Source organism: Idiotropiscis lumnitzeri, unplaced genomic scaffold, assembly GCF_059441095.1.
Source record: "Idiotropiscis lumnitzeri isolate Australia: NSW breed Sydney's pygmy pipehorse unplaced genomic scaffold, RoL_Ilum_1.0 HiC_scaffold_35, whole genome shotgun sequence".
Classification (NCBI taxonomy): Eukaryota; Metazoa; Chordata; class Actinopteri; order Syngnathiformes; family Syngnathidae; genus Idiotropiscis; species Idiotropiscis lumnitzeri.
In genome coordinates, this window is record NW_028283573.1 from 947961 (window position 1) to 963512 (window position 15552).

The 15552-nt window shown below is 43.4% G+C and overlaps 1 protein-coding gene across 1 annotated transcript in view; it reads left to right on the plus strand.

Moving 5' to 3' along the window:
• Window positions 1–2423: 2423 nt before the first annotated feature.
• LOC148315865 (A disintegrin and metalloproteinase with thrombospondin motifs 20) overlaps window positions 2424–15552 on the plus strand; it is an 87337-nt gene continuing 74208 nt past the window's right edge. Inside the window, exons 1-3 of the mRNA XM_088287252.1 lie at window positions 2424–2659; window positions 2746–3095; window positions 10418–10589. Of these exons, the coding sequence (XP_088143378.1) occupies window positions 2569–2659; window positions 2746–3095; window positions 10418–10589 (613 nt within the window). The 5' untranslated portion in view covers window positions 2424–2568. The remainder of the gene's footprint in view (window positions 2660–2745; window positions 3096–10417; window positions 10590–15552) is intronic.

Here is a 15552-nt window from a genome sequence, read left to right on the forward strand (position 1 = left end):
ATCATCACGAAGGCGTACTATGAAATCTGCCCGGCAACACAAGCTAGCTGAATTATGATTGGTTAAAAACTCTCACCTCAACACTGGGCTAGATATCGCCCATTTCCTCTCGTCGTGTAAATTTTGTTTCTTTCCTTAACACTTGTGTCATGTTGTTTGTGGTTCAATAGATAATTATACAGTCCCGTATCGTGTTGTCCGTGTGGAGTTATTTCAAAAAAGGACGCTTCTGTAAGCCACACGGAAGCATTTACTCGTACGATCCGATGACAACCATGTACATCTTTTTTTCTTTTTTTTCGGGAACAATAATTTATAGCAAAGTATATAAAAAAAAATCAAACAAACCACAAACCGCTGGTTTAGGCTGCTTTAGCACCCAAAACATAAATCTTACAATAAATCTTTTTCGCAGTCATCATGGTCTGTTGTTGAATGTCTTAAAAATGTTAAAGTGGACTTTTTCTGAATTTTCGTCCTGAGAGAGGGCAAATGTTTAAATGTGACAATGACGGGCTGGTTTTTTTTCCCCCCTCTCAGCTGTTTGCGTTTCCACAAAGCTCACAAAAGCATTGACATCATCATGTGTCAAAGTGCCCTGCGACTGGCCGGCGATCAGTTCATCCATGGTCATGGGTCTCAGTGTGTCTTCAACACAAAGTCGATTTAGAATTCACGTTAATAACCGTCAATGGTTCTTAAAGAGGTGACATTCTCAAGTGTTGTTTGGTTGCAAGCAGACATCAGGCGTTACAATGAAGACATTTTAACGAAAATATGTGCAACTTCATTGGCGTGTGTGAACCGTCACCAGGTGCGTTTTCCTGTGCGGTTCAATTTATCATCATATTTTAAAGCAGATGTTGGCATCTTTCGGAAACAATCCCGGATCCTCACCTTTTATTAAAACTCATTCCCTCCCATTGACGGATTTATACGTCAAATTCCATTCATTTGACCTATGCTGGCAGTGGATGAGTTTTAACAGGGTAAACCTTTTTCAATGGGAAACCCATTCAGGAGGAATTGAGGACGACAACACTCGACGAGCTGTCAGATAAATCAACATGGGTACCGTGCAAAAATGGAGGCGATCATCTCGGCGCCATCTGATTGGACGATGAGTACCTCTCATGAGGCTGGCTTTGTTTGTCCATGATCTTACGATGACAAGAACAGCCGGAGAACTGCAATATTTCAGGACTGAGTATGTTTGAGCTAAACGAAGTCATAGTCCGCACATGAATTTGTCCAGGCTGAGCCGCATGTAGACAACTACTTTCCGGTGAGCCCAGCGACTCCAAAGAGTCACAGCGCTGCGACATGGCTCTTCAAAAGGATGCAAAGAAAAAAACAAAAGTCCTTTTCATACGTCCATCAACTTTTCAACAAGACTTCAACGTGTCCCAAATGATTAACAACAAGTTGAGTTCCTCGCGGTGGCCGAGTGAGTCGACTTCCTCTGGCAGGCGACAGTGAACGATGGCTCCACGATGCCTTCCGCTCTCTTTATTCCCGCCTTTGATTAGCTCCCTTTTCCCACGAGCGAAGATGAGGATTGAAAATGTACGATGTGGGTGTTTTTGCTTACAGATAGGAATGTTGGCTGTTATTACAATGAGCAACAGCAAAATTATTTAGTTGAATTTTTTAAATTAAAATTTTATTGTTCACCCATTTTTTTAATGACATCAGTGACGTAATGCCGAGGAAAATATAAAATTGGCAAAAAGATTCTGTACTCTGTGAACGTCTGTGTTCACGCCAACAACGGCGCAAACGGCCCTTTTTTAAAATTTATTTATTTATTTTTTTTATTCGCTATCATATTGCAGGGCTTTCAAATTACCAACTGGTCCAACACAGCTCAGAATGGATTTACGCCGGTCAGGAAAAGCAGCCCGAGCGTTATAGAAACACTTTATTACGACTAAGTCTTGCTCCGAACATAACGTCTGCTTGTTTATGGTGCAAGTTACAGTTTACCACAATCATTGTGCATCACAATATTGTTGTCATTGGATTTGCATACATGGAGTCCATAAGATTGGTCCCTGTTACTGGAGGTCTCTCTCTCTCTCTTTCTCTCTCTTTCTCTCTCTCTCTTTCTCTCTCGTTCTCTCTCTCTCTCTCTCCATTGGCTCGGTGGGGCCGGAGTGGGCGTTACTCCGGGGGTGTGTACGTGTGTGTGCGCCTTGGGCTTGCACAGGGTGGTCGAGGAGGGGATGGCTGAGGGAAGGCATACTTGGCACCGCTCCCTCCTTTCAGCGCACACTCTCTAGTTTGCACCGGGCGGCTAACTCCCTGCAAGGAGGGGGGGGGGCACAAGTGTGTGTATGTGTGTGTATATTTGAGGGGTGGGATGCATGTGTCATAAATAAATAGTCAGGGCCGCTACTTTTTTCTCGGGGGGGGGGGCAATGCGATGAGGCGCGCGCGCGACGCGGGTCTTGCGCTGCAACGAAGAGCCTCGGTCTATCCGGCGACCTGTCGCTGCTGACAAAGCCGGCCTGGGTGACGAGGAGAGAGGGAGCAGGGGCCGCCGCGGACAGCCCCGCCGCGGGAACCATGCAGGGTGCAATCTGGCTGGTGGGACTCGCGTGTCATCTGTCAGCGCTTGTGCGGCTCGCCGCGCAGTACCGGTTGCATCCAAAGCAAGGTAGGACTTTTCTTTTCTTCCACTTATAACACGTATCGGCAGTTCTGACAACTTTGTTGTGCACTCTGCACCACTCTCTCTTGCAGAAGACTTCATCAAGCAACTGTCATCGTACGAAATCACCAGCCCACTTCGGGTCAATGACTTCGGAGAGTCCTTCCCGCACACGTTGCACTACAAGCGCAGACGCAGGAGTTTAAACGACGAGCTGTCCGTTCCGCGGATCCATTACCGGATCGACGCGTTCGGACAACGCTTCCACCTCAACCTGAGCGCGCACTCGGACTTCATCGCACCCGCCTACGCGGTCACACACTTGGGGACGGCCGAGGGGAGCCGGTCGGAGGAGGCCGCGGACATGCGCCACTGCTTCTTCCGAGGACACGTCAACTCCCAGGAGGAGCAGCCGGCGGTGTTCAGCCTGTGCACCGGCCTGGTGAGTACTCACTCGCACCGAACCCCCCCAAAGTCCCCCCCCCCCCCCTCCCCCGCCCTCTCGCTGCAACCCCGTTTGCACCCATGCGTGTCTCCCACCAGCAAGTTTTCGAGGGCAGCAGGTTGCTATACGTCAATGGCTTCCCAATCTTTTTAAGATGAGGTGCATATTTTACTAAATTGTCATTGCACACCACCAAACAATAATGTGGCCTAAAGTGGTCAATTCTGTTCATCTAATGAAAGCCTATTTGTTATTTGTTCTTCCTGGCTGTCACTATACATGTGAGGCATAGATAGATGAAAAAAAAAAAATCGGACCAGTTAAGGCTTTAGTGGTTGTGAATCACTGTTGTAGTACTTGGGTGTGCTTTTCCTGTGATATTCTGGTGTGATACTGGTGTGCCCAGTTGAGAGGTCCTGAGTTTGAATCTCTCTGTAGAGTTTGAATGTTTGGTTCTGACACCATAGAAACCAACAAAGACATTTTTGCTTACAACCTCGACAGACACTCCTGCGTGTTTTCTCCGGTTACTAGAGCGTCATCCCACATGTCCAAATCAAACCTGTTTCATTAAAACGCCTCTTGTGCCGTCCGTGTGAATAGTATAAATGGTTCTTCGCCGCTATGTGCCCGAAAGACTGGCGACTTGTCCAACGTGTACGCTTTTTCGTGAATCAAGTCATCCGGGAGGCTTAGGCTCCAGCTCACCTGCGACACTCATGACGAGAGGAGAGCAGCTTGATGGAGTAATGGGCCGCACGTCCGCCTCCCACTCGAGAGTTTGAATTGAAGCTAAGGCACTATTGTGTACTCAGTGCATGTTTTTAGGATAGGTGCATTTTTACATTTCTTTGTGCCTTCACGAATGTTTTACCTGACACAACCGTGTCGTAACTCTGCTAAATCTGGGCAATATGGCGAGCCAATGAAATCTCATTGTCCCCACAATGAATTTTTTTCCCCTTTGCTAATAGAAAAATCAGTGAATGAAAGTGACTGGCATTGTGATTGGCATAGTTGGGAACGTTTGTCCCCCCTTTTTCCAATAATTAAGCGACCTTGAACAGGGTACGAGAATAGGCGGAAGGCAGGCAGGAATTCGGCCTTTGGGAAGATTCTACGTCACCAATGATGAGGATGTTGTGGTGGTTGTTGCTTCCAGTGGTGGAGAAAGCCGCTGTTTTGCTTAGCTCGCAAAGTGACACGAGAGAGGCAAAATGTACAGCTGCAATCGCAAGAATAAACATGTTGTTCAAGTCATAGCTCATCAGAAATGAAACTTGTTATCTTTGCAAAGGCGGAGTTTTGGAGAAAGTGCTTGCAACGAGCATTATTTGTGTGTGTGTACTGGATGAAACAATGGGAACTTTTTATATCGTGATTAGCATGACCAGATTATCTCGGTTATAAGTATTATCGCGTTATTGTGTTGCTAAAAAAATGACAGAAGTATTGTTTTTGATCATAAGAAAAAAAGTATTGGTAAAAACAATTTTTTTTTCCAGAGTAATTTTTGGGGTGCTTTGTTTGTTGGAATCTTTTAATTTTTGTTTTGTTTTATGAAATATTTTTTTTCTGGTTTTGTAAAAAAAAAAAATATTTCTTTGAATACTTTTTATAGTTTTTTTCGAATAAATGTTTTTTTTCCCCCTATTTTTTCCTGAATACCGATTAAAAAATATTTAGCAAAATTCTTTTCTGTTTTTCAAATTACTATATTTTATGTTTTCTGGAATTTTTTTTTTCAGATTTTTTTCCATTTTTTTCTGAATAATTCTTTTGTATTGTTGGAATATTTTTGCTGTTTTTTGAGAAAAAAAAAATTAAAAAAAAACAGAGAACTATTCTGAAAAACAGAAACAAAACATTTTAAAAGAGAGAAAAAACAAACCAAAAAAAATCTCCCCCCCAAAAGATAATTCAGAAAAAAGTTATAGTTTTCCGTATATGCTTCACTCCATGTTCATGGAATAGAAATTTAATACAAAAAATAAAATAAAATCTAATGTAGGGATAAAATCAGAATTATGAACCAGCAGTGTAAATCTTACTTTCTCACCGTCAAAAGCTTTTGTTTGATGAGCAAAACCACCACCACAATCTCACCCCCCCCCACGTCGTCACACCATCCTTTCAGGTTATTATAAGTTTATTAGCTCATAAAGACTTTACTGGCTCAATACAAGTCCTCGGGATACGAGTACCTGGATAGTGCTCACGAGAATCTGATAAGCGGTAAAGGGGGATGACTTCATGGGTCGCTTAAGGCAGTTTTGACCTCTGCCACTCCCACCAGATTCTGGCGCGTGGGGGACTGTTTGGCGGGACCCGTGCGTTGCGGACAGTAATACCCCAGGAAGAATCCCTATCGGTGACATAATCCTTATTTTAGATGGCCGCACCTACTGTACCAGGATAGTGTTCACGATGGATATAAAAAGTGTACACACCCCTGTTCAAATAACAGGTTTTTGTGATATATAGATACATATACAAAAAATTGGAGATCGGGATAAATAATTTAAAAACTTTTTCTTTTAAATTAATTTAACTGCAGAACTCTATTAAATTGATTTATTTTCTCCTTTTTTTTTTTTTTTAAATTAATTAATTTTTTTTTTTTTTTTTTAGAGAGTGGAAGTAAAAATATCTAGACGGGATTATGTGTTACACAAGTGTCACACCTGACTGGTAGACTGGTAGAAAAGAGGACACTCCATAAAATGATTTCCATGTTTACGAAGCAATTTAAGACCTGAGGTACGCTAAATTGATCAGGCTAATCAGCCTTTAATTGCCCGTCTGCTGGAACTTGATGAATGACTCGCTCATCGAAACATGTTTGCATCCTTTTTCAAGCAATCTTTGTTGGTTATCCGCATCATCACTCATTGAGAATGACAGCACAAAGGAGACGGCACCGGAGGCTATTGGGTCATAAATGTGTTCCTATCTGATCACTGGAGCTTAATGGCTCGGCCACATTTTTGTCAGGGTGAGGTCATTAAGGAATAATGAAGCCCTGAAACAAAGGAGTCATTCTGGGGGTAAAAAAGAAGCAGGTTCCCCTTTCTCGCCCGGAGTTACTCAAAGATGAGAAACGGCTCGTCCGAAGGAGCATTTGGGCCCTTTTCAGAATGAGCTGTGACGGGACGCGAAAGAGAGGAAACGGCGTGAAGGAACGAGCAGCCAGTAAAACTCCCGGCTTGTTCACACCGTGGGAAACGCGAGCATGCCGGGAGGTGTTGACTGCCCGGCATAAAAGAAGTGCGTGGCGAGTCAGGCTCGGTGACAAACGAGGCCGTCGTCATTCCGACGCCCTGCGAGACACCTCTGTGTAAAGATCACGCTTTGGCATTGGAGTCGAAATTCAAGATGGAGTCAACTCAACTCAATTCAGTTGACATTTCTTCCAAAAAAAAGTCGTTTATTGTCGGATTTTACTGTCAATCTTAACAATAGCGTAAGACAGGTGTGGGCAAACTACGGCCCGGGGGCCACATGCGGCCCGTTAAACATTTTAATCCGGCCCGCCTAGCTTGAAAAAATTAAATGAATAAAACTTGTTAATGTTTTATTTTCTAAATATTGTGGTATTTCAAAGACATCTATATTGTTGTAATGCTTTTATTCACTTTCATTTAAAATTAAATGTATTTTTTTCCTGCGATGAGGTCAGGTTACCAAAACACTCCATCCATCGGCTCCTTGTCCGGCCCCTCTGTCAAATTTTAGAACCCATTGCGGCCCGCTAATCAAAACGTTTGCCCACCCCTGGCGTAAGGTTTGGAACAAAAACGTATTGCGTCATAGCATTTGAACATCGTTGCTTTCTTGAATTATTTTGCGGGTGATACATAGCAAATCGTGTTTTATGAGACACCAGACGTAAATCGGTTTGACGTCCCTTATAATTTGTGAACTTTGTCAACTTCTGATCTCACTGAATAGACTCGAATCGTCGTGTTAGAATCGTTACATTCTTGAACCGTATCGTACCCCGTCTGTTGAGAACCGCATCGAAATCATCTTTTGTGGGTCGATGCATACCCCTGGGAACCAGCGATGCAGAATGTCGTCGCCGATTATATCGAAAGTCGCTTTAATTAAGCAATGGTTATGCTCTTCTTGGTGTGCCCATGTCTGAATTATGTTGCCCCCCGGTGGCCGAGGCACCAACACTAGAAGGTAAACGGTGTGTGATGGGAATGGATTCAGGTTCTTTCTATTTATTTCAATGTGGAAATATGATTTGGGGACACAAGTGTATTGAGTCACGAACATTGTCACGGAACAAATCAAATAGTTTTTTTTTCTTATATTCCCATACCATGACTATGACCCCGCGTCAAATGCGTACACAACACACACACACAGCAAAATCCTCTCTTCCTCCTTCTCTCTGCGGTAAAGTCCTGTTCAGCACTCACTGCTGAACAGCAACCTTTGTGTCCGGCCCTTTTTTTCTTTTTGCATGGAAACTGTGCCACCCCAATCCCACACCTACGTCGCGCCCTACATCCACTTGACAAAGGGGCTTCCTGTTTCTGCAGGCGGAATCCTCCGATTAAAGTTAACTGGCCATAGATAGTGATTTACAAGAAACAGGTAAACATCTACTACCACTTACTACGTATAAATCATTGATCCTCTTTAAATTGCGGCTGCAGACGGCAATCTGAAAGCAGCGGAAACTCCAACGACATTAACTTTTTCATTTTGTTGTTTCAGTATTCCCCAAAAAGGCTATTACATAAAATAAATGAACCAAATAGCCCGAGCAAGCTTCACTTGATGCCGATCCTGACAACTGTTTACGAAGGTCAAGAATGAGTGCAGCCAAAGATGCTCGTCCGATAAATCCATAAGGACAAACAAGTCAATGCTTTTCCGCTCGCTTCAGGTTGACTTTGGGGAGATTCATCGTGGAGTTGAGAAGGTCGGAATGCTTCTCATTTGGGTGAAAAAAAATGTGAACCAAAGTAAAATGTTTGTGTGAAGAAAGCAGACTCATAATATATATAGAAAAAAAATGTGGTTTTAGTTTCGACTTAAAAATAGGAGTGTAACGATAATTTTTTTTTAACGATATGATATCGATATAAAGCGTAACACAAAGTGATATAGTTTTTTTTCAACGGTAATTATCGATATGATGAAGGCCATTTCAATATAATATATTTTGTACATATTGTATTTTCCGGGCTATAAGCCGCTACTTTTTTCCTCGATTTTGAACCGTGCGGCTAATACAACGGGGCAGCTTTTCTGTGGATTTTTCTTTCACCAGTAGGGGGCGCTCTATAGTTCAGAAAATACAGGAAATAAATCTCGATTTTTTTTTTTTTCTCTTGGGTCTGTTCTGTTTTAATTAGCAAAGTTGTTGCCGTGTTAAAAGGCACTTTTTTAACATTATGTACCTTTATGTGCATTCACAGTACAAAATCGTTCCGTACATGCAGTAAACGACAATTTTTTTCAACATAGAAAACTGCCGCTTGTAGTCTGGTGCGGCTTGTATATCACTTTTTTTTTACTTGCTGCGGCTTATATGCAGGTTTGCCTTATAGCCCGGAAAATGCGGTCAATATGTTGATATAGTAACTATTGTGTGTCCAGTTTGTGTGCTTGACGTAAATTGCTGGCACCGACCAGAGACAAATAAAAGTCGATTAAAAATAACATTTAAATTTTAATAAAAATTCTGAAAAGGGTTTTAGGAATTTCCCATCCATCCATTATCCAAGCCGTTTCTCCTCACAAGGGTCACAGGCAGACTGGAGCCTATCCGAACTGTTTTCGGAACAGGGTCAGGGGTCGACAACTTCTTTGAATAAAGCCACAGGGTCGAGGCCTGATGGGTACCGAGATAGCGACGGCAAAAAAAAAAAAGGGTCGCGTGCCCAGCTGTGCTATTAATGATGTTCAAGTGGTAGTCGTCCATGCAGTTTCGATAACGTGTCTTCATGAGAGTCTTGGGTGAGCAACTTTGAGCAACAGGTGCTGTTCATCTTTAATCTGTAAAAATTCTAGCTTTCACTTTCTTTCGATATTGGTGTTGACTCCTGCTTATGAGGCTCCCGTTTAGTTTCCATCCAGCAATTTCCGCAACTGTAGCACTCAAGGCACGCGACGCTTTCGAGGATCCTCGTAGCAATTCCTGACATCGCCGCCCCCTCCTAATCCTCTTCCCCTTGAAAGACGGAAAGCTACACGCTCACGTTTTCCATATCTGAATGGCCCCTCCCCCTTTCTCTCTCTCTCTCCGTTAAGTGTCACTTTGCGAGGACGGGCGTGGAATAACGGGGCTAAGGAAACATTCCAGCGTGCGATATCCTGTTTAAGCGTGCGCATGATACGACCATGCAAACAGCCTCATGGCTGAGTGAGCTCAGGAGATTTGCGAGGGCCTGAGCTGCCAAATCAATATTAGCATTCCTCGCGCCGTGTATGATGATGAAGATGATGATGTAACCGCTGCCGGCAGGGAGCTGTACGTTGACAGTCCGAATTGCGGCAGATAAGAAATGTGTCCTGGTGCATGTTACATCTTTCTTTCTGACAAGAGATTTCGGAGTCAGCCTGTCACACACAGACAAAAGTGATGCCCGGAGGGTGTCTGCAAGCTCGTAGGCCGCAGCTATTGGAGGTATGAAAGCGCAATAGAACCAGGAATGAAATAATCGTAATGAAAGCACTCCGTTGCTGTTTCAAATTGTGGACATTTTTTTTTAAACTGGGTTGTTAAGTACCGTATTTTCCAAACGATAAGCCGCTACTTTTTTACATATCGATATGAAGCGTAACGATTCGACACAAAGTGATATCGTTTTTTTTTCAACGATACTATACGATATGATGAAGGCCATTTCAATATCATATATTTTGTACATACCGTATTTTCCGGACGATAAACCGCTACTTTTTTCCTTGATTTTGGACCATGCGGCTAATGCAATGGTGCAGCTTTTCTGTGTATTTTTCGTTCACCGGTAGGGGGCGCTCTATAGTTCAGAAAATCCGCTAAATAAATCAAGATTTATTTTCTCTTGGGTCTGTTTTGTTTTAATTAGCCAAGTTGTTGCCGTGTTAAAAGGCACTGTTTTAAAATCTGTTTATGTACTTTTATGTGCATTCCCCGTACAAAATTGTTCTGTACATGCAGTAAACGACAATTTTTTTCAACATCAAAAACTGCGGCTTATAGCCTTGTTTTTTTTTTTTTTGTTTTTTTTTCAAAAAAAGAGTTGCTGCGTTAACAAAAATACAGCAACAATTTCTGATTCTGACGATGCATGTCCTTTTGTGTCGTGTTCCAGATTGGCACTTTCACCACACCGGACGGCGAATACTTCCTGGAGCCTCTCTTGAACGCCGAGGGGGAGGAGGAGTTCGACGACGACGACGACGAGCACCATAAACCCCATCTGGTCTATCGGCACGAGAGGAGGAGCAACATCTCCAGCGGCGGCGAGCCTTGTTCGGCCTCAGGTAACAGACGGCAGACTGTCGAACCGTCTCGCCCGTAACCGCCGTCTGGCTGGTTTACTGCTTTGTGACCTGCACCTGACATGTAAATTATACCCAATCGCAATTTTGACTCTCATCAAGGGGGGGGGGGGGGTTCCTCACTTTAATTAGTCAAATTTATTTCTGCCAAAGTTTTTCATCTCAGAAGTTTGGAAAGATATTGAGTTGTGGTGAGATGAAGCACCGGAGGGATTTTACAGATTTCATCATGGCCTGAATGCTTTTATGATAATTGCGGAGGCTTTTGAGAATCGGGGGTTTTGAACGACCAAGTGCGCCAGCAGGTTCGCTGTCTGTCCAACAAATTTCTCTTACTGCTTTGGAAGTTGGCTCATGACTCTGAAAAGTGACCTTTTTATTATCAAGGTGAAAGTGGCTGAGAGGTTTCGGATCTTCCCGCCCAATTTGGCGCTCGTCGGCCTATCATTAGACTCAGTGCTTTGAATGTTAGTCATCTTTTTCTGTGTAACTTGCCGTCTATGTTCTCATTTTTTGCCCTTTTATTTCGAAAGATGGCTGGCAGGTCCCCGACAAATTTGAAATCTTTGACGTCTTTAGCCGTCAATGGCAGTCAATGAGTTAAAAACAAATGCTGATTTTCTAATGAGTACTCTTCATGTAAAGGACGCCAATGGTGCAGATTGTTGTCAGACATTCGCGTCATTAAAAGTCCAAATTCTACAGAGTCGCCAGTGTGACCTCTTTTTGGGTGGCGAAGAGCCCTTGAAGGGAGAGTGAGCGAGTGGAGTCCGGTTGCCGAAGAGCTCAGTGGGCGGCCTTTGTGGGAGGGATGCAAATAAATCTTGTGTGTGCAAGCCGCTTCGTTGGCTTGTTGTCTCGAGCCGGGCCATTGTCGCACGGCGGTGGCTATTGTGCGCCTTGACAATTTAAAGAACTCGGGCTGACCTCCTTCATATGCTTTGGCTTTACAGCCGCTCGCTCTGTGTGTGGTAAACAGAGACGAGAAATGTGGAGGGTGACTGTTAGATCCTCGATTGTGCTTGAAGGTGAATACGCTACGAAGCATGGTGTGTAGTGGTTAGCACGTCCGCGACACTGCCAATGGGTCCTGGGTCCAAATTTTACTTGAGCGGGTTAGAAGTGAATTGACGAAAAAATAAAAATAAAAAATCAACCGAGCACTGTCTCGTGACTCGAAACTCAAGGTATGACTGTAATTGCTGTATGCTCCAAAATACTTTAAAATTCAAATTGCATTGAAGATGACATTTTTTTTTTTTATTGGATTGTTTGTAGTGGAGAGGATATATGCTCCATACGTGACGCCTTTATGTCTTCATGTAAAGGCATCAAGCAGACAATAAGCGAAAGGATTAAAGAGCCAGTGGAACTTGGTCCGAGTCCTGTACTGTGAAGTGTTTCCGAAATGCGACTCATCTGCCTTATCAGATTGGGCCGCTCTCCAGATGTGGCGATTAAAATAAACTCTTTGAAGGCCACACGGAGCCAAAGCCAGCCGGCCCATCCCGTCTTTGTGAGCGACGGAGTGCGCTACACGCCGCCACGAGCAGGCGACATGTAAACATCGCCTCGACGGCGTGTGTCGCTCGACTTATGCCTGTTTCTGCTTCCTTCACAAGTTCTTAGTAGTTTGTAAATCTGAAATACTGACTGGTCCAAGAAGTCTATTTTGATTTTACGTCCAACTTGGCATGACACTAAACAACAGTTTTTCCTAATGACAAAAAGTATATTCACATATGTAATCCTTCAGCATTCAGAGTGGAGACATGGCGACAGGCTAAGCTAACGTTAACAGATGAGAGTTAAGGAACAGCCACATGCTAAGCTAATCATCATGTTTGCTTTGGTCACTTTTAGCCTTTTGTATTGAAAGGTCACAAGTGACCAGCTGAAATTGTTTGCAGACGTTGTAAATGTCTTAAAATGTTGTGTTATGTGATAACTGTGATTGGTTGTTAGCTTAGGTGAAAAATGATAGTAGCATTCTTTGTTTACGTTTTTATATGCCTTTAATAACAATACGGAACAGTGACTATCACCCCCCCCCCCCAATGGCTTGGAGGGGTACTACTTCTCGGCATGCGCAGAAGGTCCGGACTAGTTGGCGTCTCCGTCGGCTGTTGCGGTGTTCTTCGTTCATTTTCCGGTCGGACATGCTAACTTCTAGGCCAACGCGACAATTTTCCAAAATGGCCGACGTCGGATTGGCGTGTACTGGCTTTAAGCCTCCTTGCCTTGCCTAGTGTTGAGAAGGGCCTGAGAAATCGATTGTTGCTCTAAAAGAGCGCCAGCTAACAATTTGCTCTTCCCTTTGTTTTATGTGACTCCCCAACATTAGACCAAAAAGGTTTTAGACGAACTACATCCCGCAGCAACCGCAACTTTTATTACAAATCAGATTAATCTCATCTGATAAATGATGAGCCAAAGAAGCATCGGTGCTGGTGGTTGGCCGTTATTCCTCTTGCAGTATCTCGTCTCTTTGGAGAAGCAATAAAAGCTCTCATTGTGGGGGGGGGGGGTCAGTCCGCCTCTCTTCTTTTTTTTTTGTCTCTTCCCACTTTACGTTTCTGTGAAGAGGACTCTCATCCTAAATTATAATTGGTAGCTGCTGTGTGAGAGTTGAATGGTCCGGTGGGCTTTGGACTTTGAAGTGGTTTGAAAGCGGAGTTTACTATTTGAAATATGGATAACAATGGTGTGCCTGCAGCACGAGAGAGGGGGTGGGGGGGCAGGAGGTTGTCTTTCCCCCCCGCTGTCATTGCCCATGTACTCACAACATCTTTCTTTTTAATGTCCGCTAGAGTGAAACATCTTTTTTAATCAGACAAAGATGAAATGGACTGCCTTTTATCAAGACAAACAACATTTATCAGTGCAGATACATGTCAGGTAGCAGGGAGTGGGGAGAAGCGTTTTTTTTTTTACTCAGATATGACGTACGTCTTGTAACAAGACAACAAGGGCACTTGTGTGTCTTTTCAAGTTTCCATAGTTTGTTCAGTCGCTGTACATCTTTTGCAAAACAAAAAAAAGTGTTGAAAACAGAGGAAGTCAACGTTTCCGACATGCAAAAACAAATGCGCTAACAACCCATGAGGTGTCAGCAATAAGGGCTTTTAAGTGTTACCTTGATTGTTATTTCGGCTATTGAGACGGCTGTTTACTTATCTTAACATGCTTTTCTGCACCGCTGAGTGCTTGGGTATTTTGAATGCTTCCTCTGTACAAACATGCCAGGGACCTAAACGAAAGGTATGTAGGTATGTATATGTCTCGTTTTGGATTCACGAGGAAGAACGTTACAGCTTGGCTTTCAAGCTGAACAGTTAGCGATTGCTTTTGACTGTAAAGAATGAAAATGCTCCTGTTGCAAAAACTTAACTGTCAAGAATGTTTTACTTTTTTTGTTTAGTTTTCTTTAGTATTGTGTGGGTGTAAAATGTGTATGTCATTCTTCTCTTTATGCCCTTTTGTCAAGCTACCGTATTTTCACGGCCAAAAGACGCACTGTATCAAAGCGCAGCGTCAGTTGTGGGTGCTATTTCTGTATTAAACACATACACTAACAGCATCGCACTATGAGGCGCATTCTAACTCGCGCCTGCTAGCTCGCGCCTGCTAGCTCGCGCCTGCTAGCTCGCGCCTGCTAGCTCGCGCCTGCTAGCTCGCGCCTGCTAGCTCGCGCCTGCTAGCTCGCGCCTGCTAGCTCGCGATGCTAGCTCGCGATGCTAGCTCGCGATGCTAGCTCGCGATGCTAGCTCGCGATGCTAGCTCGCGATGCTAGCTCTTCTTTCTTCTGCAATGTCTTCCACAAAAGTCAGAGAAAAACAGCCTTTAATGAGCACTGATACTTTATGTAACCGTAGAGCTATCTTTTTTTCCTCACAGAAAATTTTGGTCATTCACTGAATTTCTTTTTGTGTGAAATTGCTGAAATTATTTGAGTTTGCTATGATGATCTCATTGTGGGAGGTGGTTGCAGTAAATTTGTTGTGGAAAAATAAAATACATATCTAACAGGTCCAAAAACCCGAAATGAATTGGTATGTTGGCCCATACGTCAGTCAGGAAGAGGAAAAATATATTTATGTGTAGTACATACATCTTTTTAATAGCAGCAATTTGTTTATTTGCACCATAGAGTTCTGAATTCTAATTATATTTTAGAGATCTCAGTTCAACTTCATTCATGCTCTGCTTTTCTGTTCGTGGAGTAAAATTAAAAGCCGTACAATAACAAAGACAAACTTTAACAAATAATAATAATTAAACATAACAATGATCTGCATATTAAATGCTCTTAAAATTAAATCACATTTTTTTGTTGTTGTTGTAATGACTTATTTTTTAACAATTTAGCTTTGCCATTCTTTTTCCACTTAAGTGTTTCTCACTATTTATATCATTACCGCAAAGGAATTAAATTTATACCGCGATGAGAATTTATGGTCATATCCCCCCTCCGGCCCGAGACGTAAACCGAGGATGTTGTTCGGATGACGATCCACAGCATCCGCTTGCGATCTTGCATGTGAGTCCCGGCATGAGTGGATAGAGATCGCCGCAAGGATGAGGGTCTCTACAATGAGGGTAGATTCTCTTCTCCTTCAAACCCATTTGAAGACGGACAAGGAGGCTCGTTCTCGCTGTTTTTGTCTGCTACTCTGAAACTCCCTCACCCCGACTACCCCCCCCCCCACCCCCACTCAGTGCCATACTTTGAATGCATTACGAACAGTAAATTGAATATGGACAGTTTGACAGCAAACATTAGCAGCTGAATAGCCAAACACTAGTGTCCGAGTGTTGGTGGCGGGGGTCTTTCATCCTCGTTTTGTTGTGTTGTTTGGCGGCCGGGGAAGAGCGAAGTGACCGCCTTTGATGGGGCAGTACTTGGCCCACATGACATCTGTGACCCCTGACCCTCAACATAATC